The sequence below is a fragment of the Dermacentor albipictus genome, chromosome 9, assembly GCF_038994185.2.
Source record: "Dermacentor albipictus isolate Rhodes 1998 colony chromosome 9, USDA_Dalb.pri_finalv2, whole genome shotgun sequence".
Taxonomy (NCBI): Eukaryota; Metazoa; Arthropoda; class Arachnida; order Ixodida; family Ixodidae; genus Dermacentor; species Dermacentor albipictus.
The window spans coordinates 109,823,048-109,837,163 of record NC_091829.1 but is presented as its reverse complement, the minus strand read 5'-3'; the positions used below and the strand labels follow the sequence as shown (position 1 = coordinate 109,837,163).

At 52.1% G+C, this 14,116-nt stretch overlaps 1 protein-coding gene across 15 annotated transcripts in view; it reads right to left on the bottom strand.

Moving 5' to 3' along the window:
• The window catches only part of RhoGAPp190 (Rho GTPase-activating protein 190), a 111,571-nt gene that overhangs the window by 63,547 nt on the left and 33,908 nt on the right, over window positions 1-14,116 (bottom strand). For all 15 annotated transcript variants that reach the window (XM_065426117.2, XM_065426116.2, XM_065426128.2 and 12 more), the window contains exons 7-8: window positions 9,601-10,471; window positions 5,918-6,390 (exon numbers count right to left, since the gene is read on the bottom strand). In XM_065426117.2, the coding sequence (XP_065282189.1) occupies window positions 5,918-6,390; window positions 9,601-10,471 (1,344 nt within the window). The remainder of the gene's footprint in view (window positions 1-5,917; window positions 6,391-9,600; window positions 10,472-14,116) is intronic.

Sequence of the window (14,116 nt, the reverse complement as noted above, 5' to 3'; positions counted from 1 at the left end):
GATCCACTCCTCACATTTAATGAAATTACTGAACATTACCAACTTGATCGGAGAATTTATCCTCTGCCTCACCCGAAGCTCAGTAGAGGTCAGTCAGCTACACTTAGAATGCTGCAGACTGGATCTTTCCCGTCGCGGGGATTCCTCAGTAGGATGTACTCGGATGTGGACCCTAGTTGTCCCGACTGCACTGAAACCTTTTGCTCAATGGCTCACATGCTCTGGCGATGTCCCGCGTTGCCTAACGACTTCCTCTCCAGCGAAGCCGAATGGGAGGAGGCCATCAGAAGCACGGTACTCCGAAAGCAAGCCCAGGCTATCCAGAGGGCCCAGGAAAGAGCGAAGCGTCACGGCATTCTGTCCTTTACGTGGGCGCGGCCAGCGGCTACAATGGCCTCCCGTTAGGAGGTCCTGACAGTAGCTCCTCAGGATTAAATAAAGTTTGTTGTATGTCTGTCTGTCTGTCTGGTGCAATAAGTTCGCATTATTGTTGTAAAGACATTTCTTATATAGGTACTGGGTTTTTCCCCAAGTACACACCTACATCGTGGCTGGCTGGCCCCCATAGTCGTTGTGTCGATAGACGAGCCAAGCCAACTCACTGAAAACGAAGGTGCAGGCAGCGCCACTTTTCTGATCATTCCAAACGAAAGCTTATCTGCACAGTGTAAGTCAGGCAAAACTTATAATAATAAGTAGACTGCATTTCAATACTAATAAAAAAACCAGGAATCACGTACACTACTAGCAGGTCACGTGGTGGACCTCTTATGCAGCTTCATGATTTTGCCACGTGAGGTGCCGAAGGTAATTTTTTGTGACTTTTAGTGATTAACTAAAGATATAAATCCACGTTTAATGAGAAAAACATGGCTCGTTTTAGCCACTACGATAGGGAATCATTCCATCATCGAGGTTATCAGAATTCATGTTGTGGGGTTCCTGGCTCTCGCGGTGGTTCTGTGGAGCCATTGCGTTGTGTTGCCGGGGGGCTCCGTGTCCCTCTCCTCCTTGCCTGGACGGGGTGGCAGTGGGTCATAAAACACTGTCGCTCTGCTGTCACCCCGCCCACGCGAAGGTCCACAGGCTTTGCCTATTGGCCGAGATTTTGGCGGGATTTGGGCCCGGCTTGCGTGCACTCCGGGTAAGCGCGCGCAAGACGGGTCCCGGGGAGACCACATCGGGGCGTCGGAAGGTGCGTACGTGTTCCTCTCTGTCGGCGGCGGCCCCCTTTGTCCGCCGCCGGCCGATGGTTACTTCGACTCGTCGGGGTCCCGGCCTCGGCGGGCGTGCGCGCATTCTTCCGTCGTCTCGATGTCCTGAGGCAGCGTCTGCCGATCGTGGCCCCGTCTGTTCGTCTGTCGTTTCTCTCTATTTCCCTTTTCTCTGCTGTGGGGAGCACGATGGCAGGCGCTGACCTAAGGATAGGCAAATTCTTACTGCTGGGGGTTCTTTGTTCTTTGTTTCTCTCCCTGTCGCGGTGCGCCGTTAGCGGCCACCGGCGACCATTCGGCCACGTTTTGTCTAATCAGATTCCTATTCGGTCGTGATGTTAAAACGTGTGTTTGTATTGACTCCCAGTGTAATAAATGTACTTTCTGTCTTCTCGAGAGCTTTGCCTAGGGTCTCCCTTGCTGCGCGCGCGCGGTGTCGCCTTCCCCTAAGCTGTGGGGCCGGCGGGGCGCGTACGCGCGCAGCTGCGCGTCGGTACACGGAGCTGGCCGGAGCAGGCGCGGGCGCGCGGTGTCCTGCACGCATGGCGGCTGCGGACTGCTCGAACCCGCGGTGGTCGTCGTCCGGCGCGCCGTGAGCGTCGCGGACGAGAAGACCACAAATTGGCGCCCAACGTGGGGCCAGGGGCCCAATCAGCCTCTGGCCAAGTGTGCGGGCCGCTGCGTTGCTGAGGTTGCGTTGCGAACGTGCTTTGTTAACCGAGCCATGTCTCTCCCCCGTGTGCCGAATTCCTCTATTTTCCTCTCGCTCTTTCTGTCATACCTTGCCTCTGTAAATGTAGCGTGGTAAGCGTATCGGACCACCGCTTCGAAGTTCCTCGCTGCGAAGCGCGGACGAGGAAAGGAGTCAAGTGGCCGCCAAGATGCTGCAGTCGTCATCGATTGTGGAGACCATGCGGGGCCGGAGGTCTCGCCGATTCGTACCGGGAGGGCTGACTTTTCCGTCCTTCCATCTGCTCAACGATTCGGTGAGTCCGACGGATTTTCATGGGTCTCTAGCATCATTACCATTCTGGCGGCTGCTAATTGCGCGGACTGCTCGGGTACAGTGCCTCTAAGGCCGGCTAACTCTGCGGAAGTTCTCGGTTTTGCTATTGTTGGCGCGGCTCAGTGGCATGCCCGGCAGTTCTCAGTTGATGCGCGCCTTTCCTCGCAAAATTCAAGCCATGATAGCTGACGCACTATTATTAGGCCCTCTGTCACCGAAAATCTCCATTTAGGCAGACGGGTTAGTGGTGGTGCCTTCTGCACCACCAATTGAGGGCAAAGCTGGCAGCGCATAGCCGAGCGGAGACAAAGGCCACGAAACAGGCCCGCTCCGCGAAGAGGCAAGCGCCCCGGACATCCCTCCGTCGCGCGCGCAGAAGGGGACGCTCCCCCGCTACCCCGCGGCGATGACGGGGAGGACAGCCCGGGTGGAAAGCCAGCCGGGGGGGAGCGAAACCCGGCACCCCCAACAAAGGGCGTCGGAATTGTCTTTTTCTATTTTTTTTTAAACGGCCCGAAGAGCGCCGAAGGGACCGCAGAGTGACCCGTTTGTAAATAATTGTAAATAGTTCTTCGACGGCCTCAGGGAGGCGGAGCGCCGGAACGTGGCTGGTATTGCACGGGCGCGGGCGCCGTAGCGTTGCTTGTATTGCAACGGGCGCGCGGGGCCGGATACAGCGTGTGTCGCTGTTGCCCCGGGTGGGTTCGCTCTGCGGGGTCACAACGAGCTCGGCCGAGGAAGATCGCGTGCCACCCGCTAACACTGCAATGTGGAAGCTGCGTTTAAGGTGGCAACCCCATGCGCCGGAGAAACGCGATTTAGCGCCACTCCGGCAAGTATCGCACGGTCATCACAGCGCCAAGGTTTTCGTTAAAATCGATTCGCGCTGTGACTTGGCCCGGCGTGGAGCGACTCTTCGTCTATCGCCGAACCTTCCACATCTGTTCATCACATAGTCGCGTATTCGAAGTCAATTTTGATTGGTGTCGCGGATGAACAGTGTGCGTCCGTGGAAGGAATTTCCGCTAGCGTCGAAGTCGTATGTCATCGCGCTAGTGAAGACCACGTTTACTGTGTCCGGCTGAACTCAGACGGAGTAACCATCTATACTGAGATGAGGCATGCCTATGCGGATCCACCACCTTGGATCAGCCACCCCTTTCTGTTCAAAAAGCTCTCATCTATCCACTTCGCTGAAATCAGGCAGGCTGCTATCCGTCTTTCTCTGTCCTTGTTTTCCCTTTGTTCAGTGCTGCTTTGTTAGGCTACTCGTTTCTCTGTGTCTTACCTAGCCGCCTTCGTTTTGCTTTTGTGTATGTGTTTTCTTAGGTATGGTTCGTGTTGCTTTTATGTTAGTCATTTATCTGTGTCAATGTGTTTTGCGTTTAGAGGGTGTTTCGCGTGTGTTTTCGCTGGCGTATTGCGTCTACGGGTGACGTCGACCTCCATCGAAGACTGGCGACGGCGAGGCTGCGGATCGGGCTGTGCGGCCACGACGATTGGCGCGGACCATGGCTGTACCATGGAGCGGACACCGCCAGAGGCACCGGACCCAGAGGCCGTTGCCGGACGCTGTTAGAGCGGCTTGGAGTTGCACGCGTGGCATGTGGTATTTGTTCGTGCTCACCGGAGATTCTTAGCGCGGACATTCTCTGTACGTCTTCTGAACCTTTTGTTATTCTCTTTTGTTTTGATTGCTTGTATAGGCCAATGTTTTGTTATTTTCCCTTGTCCGCTGTTTGTGTCGGAATGTCATTATGTCTCTGAGAGTTTGTCTTTTGTTGTTGCTCTTGCCTTTTCTTCAGTGGATGCTTTTGTTTTGCATGTTCGCGTTGGGGCGTGGGTTCGTGTGGACTTTCTTTTGTGTTGGTGTTGTGTAGCTCAGACGTCCCTATTTGATTTGTTCTAGTAGCTTGCTTTTCTTCCTTTGATGTCTTTTTGTTTATGTTTTGGGGGGCTGGTGATTTTAGGTTCGGACTGCCAATGGGTGGCTCCGGTGTTGGCAATGTAATTACTATTTCTTTGTTCTTTGTTTTCTTTTCTTCTTTGGCTGACATCGGAGCCACCAGCCTTGCATTGGTAGGGAGCATTTAAGGGGGGAGGGATGTGGGGTTCCTGGCTTTCGCGGTGGTTCTGTGGAGCCATTGCGTTGTGTTGCCGGGGGGCTCCGTGTCCCTCTCCTCCTTGCCTGGACGGGGTGGCAGCGGGTCATAAAACACTGTCGCTCTGCTGTCACCCCGCCCACGCGAAGGTCCACAGGCTTTGCCTATTGGCCGAGATTTTGGCGGGATTCGGGCCCGGCTTGCAGGCACTCCGGGTAAGCGCGCGCAAGACGGGTCCCGGGGAGACCACATCGGGGCGTCGGAAGGTGCGTACGTGTTCCTCTCTGTCGGCGGCGGCCCGGCGGCCCCCTTTGTCCGCCGCCGGCCGATGGTTACTTCGACTCGTCGGGGTCCCGGCCTCGGCGGGCGTGCGCGCATTCTTCCGTCGTCTCGATGTCCTGAGGCAGCGTCTGCCGATCGTGCCCCCGTCTGTTCGTCTGTCGTTTCTCTCTATTTCCCTTTTCTCTGCTGTGGGGAGCACGATGGCAGGCGCTGACCTAAGGATAGGCAAATTCTTACTGCTGGGGGTTCTTTGTTCTTTGTTTCTCTCCCTGTCGCGGTGCGCCGTTAGCGGCCACCGGCGACCATTCGGCCACGTTTTGTCTAATCAGATTCCTATTCGGTCGTGATGTTAAAACGTGTGTTTGTATTGACTCCCAGTGTAATAAATGTACTTTCTGTCTTCTCGAGAGCTTTGCCTAGGGTCTCCCTTGCTGCGCGCGCGCGGTCTCGCCTTCCCCTAAGCTGTGGGGCCGGCGGGGCGCGTACGCGCGCAGCTGCGCGTCGGTACACGGAGCGGGCCGGAGCAGGCGCGGGCGCGCGGTGTCCTGCACGCATGGCGGCTGCGGACTGCTCGAACCCGCGGTGGTCGTCGTCCGGCGCGCCGTGAGCGTCGCGGACGAGAAGACCACAATGTCCTGACCGGTTGTCTGTCCCTTTAATAACAGCACAGTAGAACTGTTTTTTGATTTCCGGACACTTGTGCCATGTTTGTGGTCCTGCACGTACCTTGCACAGAATTGAAATGAAACCCCCGCTTGCCACCACTGTTTCAAAGGAATCCGTGGTCAATATTGGTGCGATCATGGCTGGCAACCATGCAGTTCTCAAAATACACAGCCAACACAGCGTCGTGTGTGCAGTGGCAAATGCAAGAATAAAAAGACACAAGGCATTCCTGTATTTCCCATACAATTCCTGCTGATTACTAATGGCAATGCATACTCTTGCCGCTTCCATTTCGGTTGGTCGCTAGCACTGCCCTTGCATCTCACATTTGTGGTGCTGTGCGCTCAGAGGGTCATCTGAATTAACCGGTGTGTGGCCAAATGCATCTAAATTAACGAGAGTCTGTTGGAATAAAATAATGCGCATATTTGATGGGACCGGAAGACGAACAAATTATCCAATTTTCCGAATGAGTGAGGGCAAATTAACAAGGTTTCACTACGGTTTTTTAACAAGTAGCCAAAGCAAAGCACACGAGCGTTATTACATTCCGCCTTCATCAAAGTGCGGCCCATTACAGCTGGGAATCAAAATAATATCCACCGAATCACTGCGGAGGGTGCCAATGTAATCGGTGCTGGGCCTACCCGTCGTGCTGTCCTCCCCCGCCCGTAAGGTGGTACGACTCCTGGCGGCTGGGCACAGGCGGGGCCCCGCCCTCGGGCGACTCCTCGTCGTCGTCGTCCTCGTCGTCTTCGTCGCGGTAGAAGGCGCGCTCGACCTGGGGCTTGCGCTCCCAGGCTTCCTTGAAGAAGGCCTGGTAGAAGGCCCCCTTGTGGGGGGCGGCCGTCGACGAGGTGGCAAAGTGGGCCTGCAGCTGGTCGGCCAGGGCGTTGCCGTCGCGCATCAGCTGCTGGGCCAGCTCGCTCGAGAAGAAGGCCGAGGCAGCGCTGGCGGCCTCCGTGACGGCCACTATCTGCATGGGCATGCCCGCCAGCCCTTTGGCAAAGGCACTCAGGGTCGCCAGGGAGGCCCGCCGCTGGGCCGAGTAGACCAGCACAAAGCCGTGCAGCAAGTGGTCGCGGTAGGCCGACGCCTCGTGGTACGACGCCAGCCGCACCTGCACAAACGCGCCAGTGGTTGTTCTCACCGTTGGTTGCAAGGAACGTAACAAGTCTCCCGGCACGAGGCAACATCGCAGTGGCACCGAAGCATGCATTCACCCACCACGAGGGAAGGCTGCGTGCGCCAACCTCGGCATGTTTATTCACAGCTTGGAAATGGCAACACTTTCTCTCCATGCCTGTGCAAGCCACAGACTCTTTGCCTGCTGCTTTCGGAGCGAATCTTTCTTTGCCTTTTCCCTCTACTTCGTGGGTGATTACACAGCAACTTGGGTTCACTGGGGACATGCCACTGGGGTGTGAACATTCTGGGCCAACCCACCAGAACGGGTATGCGCCACTAGATAGGTGCCCAGATAGACAGGCAGAACAAGAGGCAAGAAGTGAAGTTGGCAACAGAAAACTTGTTAGTGAACAAAAATGCTGCAGCATTTTGCTATACAGTCGAGCCCACTTATAACAACATTCAAGTGCCACGAAAATTCCATTCTTATAATCTATAATTGTTATAACCGGATTGCATGAAAAAATCAAAATGGGAGATAGCATAGCCGTTCCAAGAAAACTACAAAGGTGGGGAGGCCCCAGTTCTGCCCCCCATCACCTTTCTCCATCCGGCTTCTGATTGTGTTGACTCGTTTAGCTGTTTAACTCTGCTTCCTGCATGCTGCGATGATATGTTGTTAACAAGCTGCGGCTATCAACAACATGCTGTTAACTGTAACAACACGGCTGTTAAGAAGTCACCGCTGAGGTAGCCTGCCCTACCGCGTCAGCGCTGCAATCGTGGCAGTCACTGTTGCTATCCGATGCAAGCATGTTCGCGACGATCATCTCAATGGTCAGAAGCACTTCGTTTCTAAATCTGTGGCAGTGCGCTTTCTCTTCACCAGCAATGTCGTGCATTGCCAATGATTGGCAGGTGGATCAGCCATCTTCCGTTTTAGCGGCGAGTCAAACGAGGCTGAGAAACAATATGGCCAGGAACGACTTCGAAGCAACAACCAAAGACAAGCACGAGTGACTTAATCCGTAAGCAGAATTGCGCAGAATAAGGGCTATAGAATCATTAAGGAACTGTGAGGGCCCAGCGAGCAATCTGGGAGCAGTGCCGACAGTGTTGTCAGTGTAGTTGCTGCGGTCCATTCGTGTTTTGGAGGATGGCGCAGCGCAGAGCTATATGCGCAGCCCATTCTTGTTCAGGGGGGTGGAAGGGCGATGGGGGAGAGGCGCACAATGCTGGCATGCATCTCTCATGGAGAGAAGCGCATGGCAGCAGTTGGGGTGGCAGGCGATCGTGCAGCGGCTTGCATTTCACTTTTTCTTTTTTCTTTTCAAGAATTTCGACTTCCGTTACCTTTTGGCATGGACACCCAGCAGCCAGATTTAATCGTTACAACTTATATTGCGGCATGGGGACATTGTAGTAAGCAGGTTATTTCCCCATATTAAACATACAAAAGTTGACGGTGCAGCAGCTTTTCATCGTTACAACCAATATACTAGTGTTAAAACTGGTATTGGGGGTTCGACTGTAGTAAGGATGGTGCAAATGCCAATCTTTTGGTTCAATGCGAATAGTTGTGGTCTTTAGAGATGGAGGGGACAACTGTACTTGCAAGGTTGAAAACAGTTTCCTTTGAGGAAACAGTTTATTTTCAGGGCTGTTATTCATATATTTATTATGCAAAAATGAAACCTCAACACGTTTTTTTACAATGCCAGCAGTACAGAAAACTTATTTATGAACTTTTGCTCAGTGTTGTGGTTCAGTATACTCATATCGCGATGGTCAAGACTGCAGAGGCATTTCACATTCGCATATCCCACGACTTGATGTACCTACAATGTTGCCCACCGTCATGAGTCTGCAAAGAGCAGATATCGCATGTGACCTTGACTGCAGCAACTGTACAACACTGGCAGTTCGTACAGAGTTGTCGCAGATTGCTTGCATGTTGCTTGCTGGCTCTTCATTCAGCGCAGTTCTGCAAACAGTTTAATCACTCGCATTCGTCTCTGTTGGTTGCATTAAAATCGTTCCTGGTCACATGGTTTCCCAGTCTCATTTGACTAGCCATCGAAACGGAAGCTAGCTGACCCGCCCGCTGATCACTGGCAATGTAAAACGTTGCCGGTGAAAAGAAAGCACATGGCTATAGATTTGAAAACAAAGTGCTTCTAACAGACATGGCGATCGTCACGAACGTGCCTGCATCAGATAGCAATGGCGACGACGGCAGCAATAACGCAGTAGGGCAGGCTGCCCCAACGTTGTCCTCACAGGAGGCCCGGCAGATGATTCAGTCCCTCCAGGACTTCGTTTCCGCGAGGAACCTTCTGCTGCACTATGTGGAGCACCTGGATGCCTTGGAAAAGGATGTCGGCAAGCTTTATACAAAGCATGCATGGCTGACGGACATAGAGTTTTCGCACGCAACCCAGTGGGAAGTGCATGGCGAGATGCTTGGGGCGATCTCGTTTCAGCGTTTCTTCTCGATTTTATAAACTGACAAGCTGCTGCAGCAGCCTTCTCGCAATCTTTAAAAGGCTCCTTTTGGGGCCACCAAAGCGGTGCCTCAGCAGTGCTCGCATATCGGTTGCCACCCATGACCCCTCTTTGCAGTTGTTATAGGAGTGCCATTCTCTAACGCTGATAGTCGCAGCTTGTTACATGCACCCAGGAAACAGTTAAATGAGTGAATACAATCAGCAGCCGGATGGAGGAAGGTGGTGGGGAGAGGCATTGGCCTCCCCACCATTATAGTTTTCTGACATCAGCTCTGCCACTCCCTATTTTGATTTTTTCATGCGATCAGGTTATAACAATTATCGGTTACAACAATGGAATTTTTGTGGAACTTGAATATTGTTATAAGTGGATTCGACTGTAATTTATGGTAATTTGGCTGTTGCAACTTAAATTGTTGCCGTGGCATCTGCCGCAGTGGTAGCAGAGGGCGTACACTTTGTTTATTTGCCATGTCTACAACTGACAAAGTACTGATGTTTCTCCACTTCTGGCCTCCGACTGCTCTGCAAAGCAGCTCGGGCAAGCTTTTCTCCAATTCCGATTTAGAGCATGCTCTGAATCACTCAGATCCTTATGAAGCAGCTGAGTGTACCATCTGGCAGACCTGCATGCACTGTCCAAGTCTACTTGTTGCTCTTAATCTCAACTCCAGCGCTGCAGTACACGCACGCACCTGGACGGAGCGCTTGCTGCTGCCCAGGAAGGTCTCCAGGCTGAGGCAGTGGGGTCCCGTGGCCACAGACCCTGGGTGCGCCAGGAGGGGTGCCAGGACATGCTCCGGAGCGTAAGGGTCCCCGCACAGCATGCAGAGTAGGAGACGCAGGTCCGGCCGGGAGGCGCCCCCCTCGGACGGTGGGGGCAGCGACTGGTAGATGTGCAGGCGACCTGCCCGCCGCTGAATGCTCTCTACCAGGGCAGCCAGGGCTTGCTCCAGTCGCACGGGGTCCAAACCTCCAACGTCCACAAAAGGGCATTGCAGGCTCTTGGCGCGGTTGATGCCCTCCTGGCGCAATGACGGGTCGGCGGGGCCAGCATACACGATGACCAGGGGCAGCCCGTGGAAGGGAAGCCGGTCGTCCTGCTCCAGGTTGGCCAGCAGAGTCTTCTCGAGGCTCTCACGGATGTACTCGAGGCTCTGCTGGCTCGAGTAGACGCAGAGGCAGCCGTGCGGCAGGTCCGTGCGGAAGGAGTTGTGTGGCAGGCCCACGTCGCCGTCGACGATCCGAAAGTCGAGCGCGTACTGGGCGCCCTTGTCGTCGAGCCGAAAGGCGGCCCCGTGGGCCTCACGCATGGCCTGGGCCACCTGTTGGGCGGCACCCCCGGAGCCTAGTACAACAAGCTGCAGGAGGCGGCCATTGCCCCCCAGGGGGCTCCACGCACCACCCCCGCCGCCCCCTTGGTGGGCTCGCAGCAGCTGCTCGATGATGGCGTCCATGCAGTGCGGATTGGCCGGGCAGTGCTCCCGCATTGGGCCGTGCACAAAGCCTAGGTGTCGAAGCAGCATGAGCATTCGCTCCTGGTCTAGACGGTCTAGGGTCTTGTACCTGCACGCATCAAACAAATAATCCCGGCAATTGTACCACACTTCAAAGTGCACAATCTGTTCATTCCAACTGTTGTTATAACAGGTGGTGCTCTTGAATTTCTTAACAACTTTTTTTGTTTGTTTTTTTACATGCAAGTTATACTTAGTGCTTCCATTGCTTCATGATGTCTCCTTTTTGAAGCCTCTTGCATGTCATGTCTAATCATGCAAAAAACCAAGATGACAAAATGCAAGATGTGCACCAAAATCTCATCGTTTTAAAAGTATAGACAGGGCAAGTTGGTACAGTTGCATTCTTGAAAACTGCGCAGTTAAAGATGGTACAAGTGCAACAAGTTTGACAAGGATGGGCACAGACTCCCAACTGGATGTACTGAAAGGAACCATGCAAAATATATACACTGATAGCCTCTCCTGCACATCTAACATGATTAATCATGAACAAGAAAAAAAATAAGAAGAAACATGATAATTAATCATTCGTGTGACACATGCTTCAAAGGTACGCAAATTCTTTGCGAATGACACACGTGTCTGGTTGACACGTGTGGCTGGCTGACACATGTGTCTCCGATACGAAACGCCTCAATGATTTCTCTATTTATTTTATACCTTTCCTTAGAAGGAATTATCCTGTCTCTGAAGACTGGTCAGCAGCCACATACTCTACAATGCTCTTCAGATACGAATATGTCGCTGTTACTAGCCCCCTCCCCCAATTGCTCACGCTGCCTGTCTTTTATTCACACACCGGCCACCTTATTCGCATCAGGCAAAGCACTGTCGAGTATGTGGCTGCGCAGTTTCAATCTTTTTTAAGATGGCAATGAAACAACGGTGCAAGCTAGTTAGAACAGAAGGGATATAACTGTACTACGTTTGTACTCCATTTCATGCTTAGCAGGCAATGCTGCTTAGGCTGCCCAAGTAATGCACTCGGAGAAGTCTCTTCTCTGCATGTTTCACAGTGCAGTTGTTCTGCGATGCTTTCTATGGAATAACTACTTTATTAAGTACTAGTGCTCATGTGTATAAAATTACGCTGAATCAAAGATCATATGTGCACCTTCGTGCTTCTAGTGTGCAATGCAGTATGTTTTGTTCACGAGCGCAAGCGGTGAATTGCCGCCAGTAGTCACAGAAACGTGTCACTGTACTAGTTCAGCAGTAAACGGGTTCTGACCTGCAATAACAGTGGTCACAGTAACGGCGATACAGTCGCCGAATGATAATTCAGACTCGATGGGGACAGCCAAAAAGTCCAAATACACTTAAACCTGAATATAACAAAACTGACAAATGCTCAAAAATGTTTGTTACAAAGTGGTTTTCCTTATATGCAGTTTCAGCACGTATATCCGAAAAAGAAATGCATAAATTGAACAAAGGGTGAACTGGAGGTACTCACTCAAAACGCATTTATTTAACGGCAAAAAAATTATTTTGTTCTTTTGCTTGTTCGTGAGGAATGGCAACACTGAACGCTCGTAAGATCAAGGTACACAACACTTTTCCATCATCATCTAACGAGCCCGCAACGTGGAGCAAAACGTCAATGGCATCCAGCACTTCCTTCGCAGAAGGCAAAGTATGTGATGAATCGACCTCCAAAGATCCGTCATCATCACTGTGATATCAAATACTTTCCACCAGCGCCTCATCCAAGAGATCTCTTCCGTAGGATGGCGCAGTCGTCCGCACACAAAAATCCCAAAGCAGCATGTCATCCAGGGCTGCTCCATTTGCGCGCAGTCAAACCCAAGCTTCAGCAAGATCGGACAGGCCTGAAAGCTCTTCCCCTTTATGGTCAGTTTCTACAGTCTGAACCTCTTTTGTCATCTGGGCATTGCTGAAGCAGTTCATAATAACGTCTGCACTTGTTTCCTGCCGGGATGTTTCAAGCATCTCAAGTGATTGAGATATGTCCACCTTTGTTTCCCGTCAAAGACAAATGTTCAGAAGCAGCCTTTGGATTAGTCTTCACAAGTAGGAACACTTTACACTGTTAATAATTACTCTGTCAAGCGAATGAGTGAGGTACAGTTCACGAGTAAAAACTGGAGTTCAATGTTAGACAGCTCGAGGCCTTCAACGTGGTGCGCAGTACAGTTGTCTACGAATAGACAAATTCTGCAGCCTTGTTTCGTGACATGTTTGTCAAACTCTCTCAAACAGTCATTAAATATACCTGGTGTCATCCATGCATTCGCATTTGCCACGTATTTCACAGGCATTCTGTGTGTCCCTTTAACCCTTTGACGGTTTTCGCCTTACATGTACGGCAGCGGTTTTCTGTCCCGCAAGGTCTTCGCCGTACGGGTACGGTTTCGACCCTCCGTTTGAAATTTAGCGCCATAATGACGATGCACGCTTACTGGGAGGTGCTACCACCTCTTGGGTCTTACAAGAAGCGTTTGAAATTTGTGCTACCTTCTTGGGGAGATAAACAGAACTGACTTCAAGCTTCAGCGCGTCGCGCAGACTGCGGCCACACCCCTTTTGCGGTTTCAGTTTCGCCGCGTGATCGCAACGGAGGCGCGCGAAACGTCATTTTTCTCTTTGTCGGCACTCTCTTGCCAATGCTGTGGAAGTTGATTTCTATCTTGACTGGCACTGCTCCTAGCTTGTTTATAACCGCCGCTTGCGGGGTATTCTTGCTCTCAGCGGCAATGCGCTTTCGCGGTTTCGGTTCCGCCGCAACGGAGGCGCGCGAAACGTGATTTTTATCTTTGTCGGCACGCTATCGCAGGGGCGGCGGAAGTTGATTTCTATCTTGATTGGCACGGCTCTTAGCTCGTTTATCACCGCCGCTCATGAGGTATTCTCGCTCTCTGCGGCTGCGCAGAGACTCGTGTTTCAAGGAGTACCACACTCTAATATACTATTGAACATATTGCAGTTCTGAGTGATGCCGACACCAAAATACTGTTCCCTAATTTTTTTTACTATTTATTCCCGACTTTATACATCTTGTACATTCAATATCTGCAATAAAATAATTTGACCACCTGGGAAAGTTTTTTTCAAAATAATTCGACCCTCAAAGGGTTAAAGCATCTGGGTCAAGCGCTTTTGCCAATAAGCACTGGGACTCGCTTGTGCGCTTCCGTCCGAATTAACACATCGCAAAACAGTCAAGTGACATTTACTTTGCTTGCCGCTGTGGCAGGCGTCTCCTTTTAGCATAAGGGTGCGGTTCGGGAGCAACTCGTCAAAAAAGGCCGTCTCGTCAGCGGTGTGTGTATCACACGCATCGTAATGCTCCAAAATGCCCAGTAGCTCGTGCTCAATCTAAGGAGTGGCACCATCGGTGTCCGCAGAGGACGACTCACCACTAATTACTTTGCCGACGATTCCATACCTGCCTTTGAAGCCCTGAAGCCTTGAAGTCACCCGTCACTAGCTTTTAAATCACTGCAGCCCAAGATACAAGCATAATCCCTTGCTTTTTGCTGCAAGACAGCGCCACTGATGGAAACATTTCGTGCTCTCATGTCCATGAACCGAGTAAACACCGCTTTGTCGACGGCGGCGTATATTGATGGCTTCAGCTTTTTCTAGCAGTCGGTACTTGAAGGCTAAACCCCATGAGAGCGATATTGTGTGCGCCGGCGACGTGCGATGGCTTCGAGCGATGAAACGG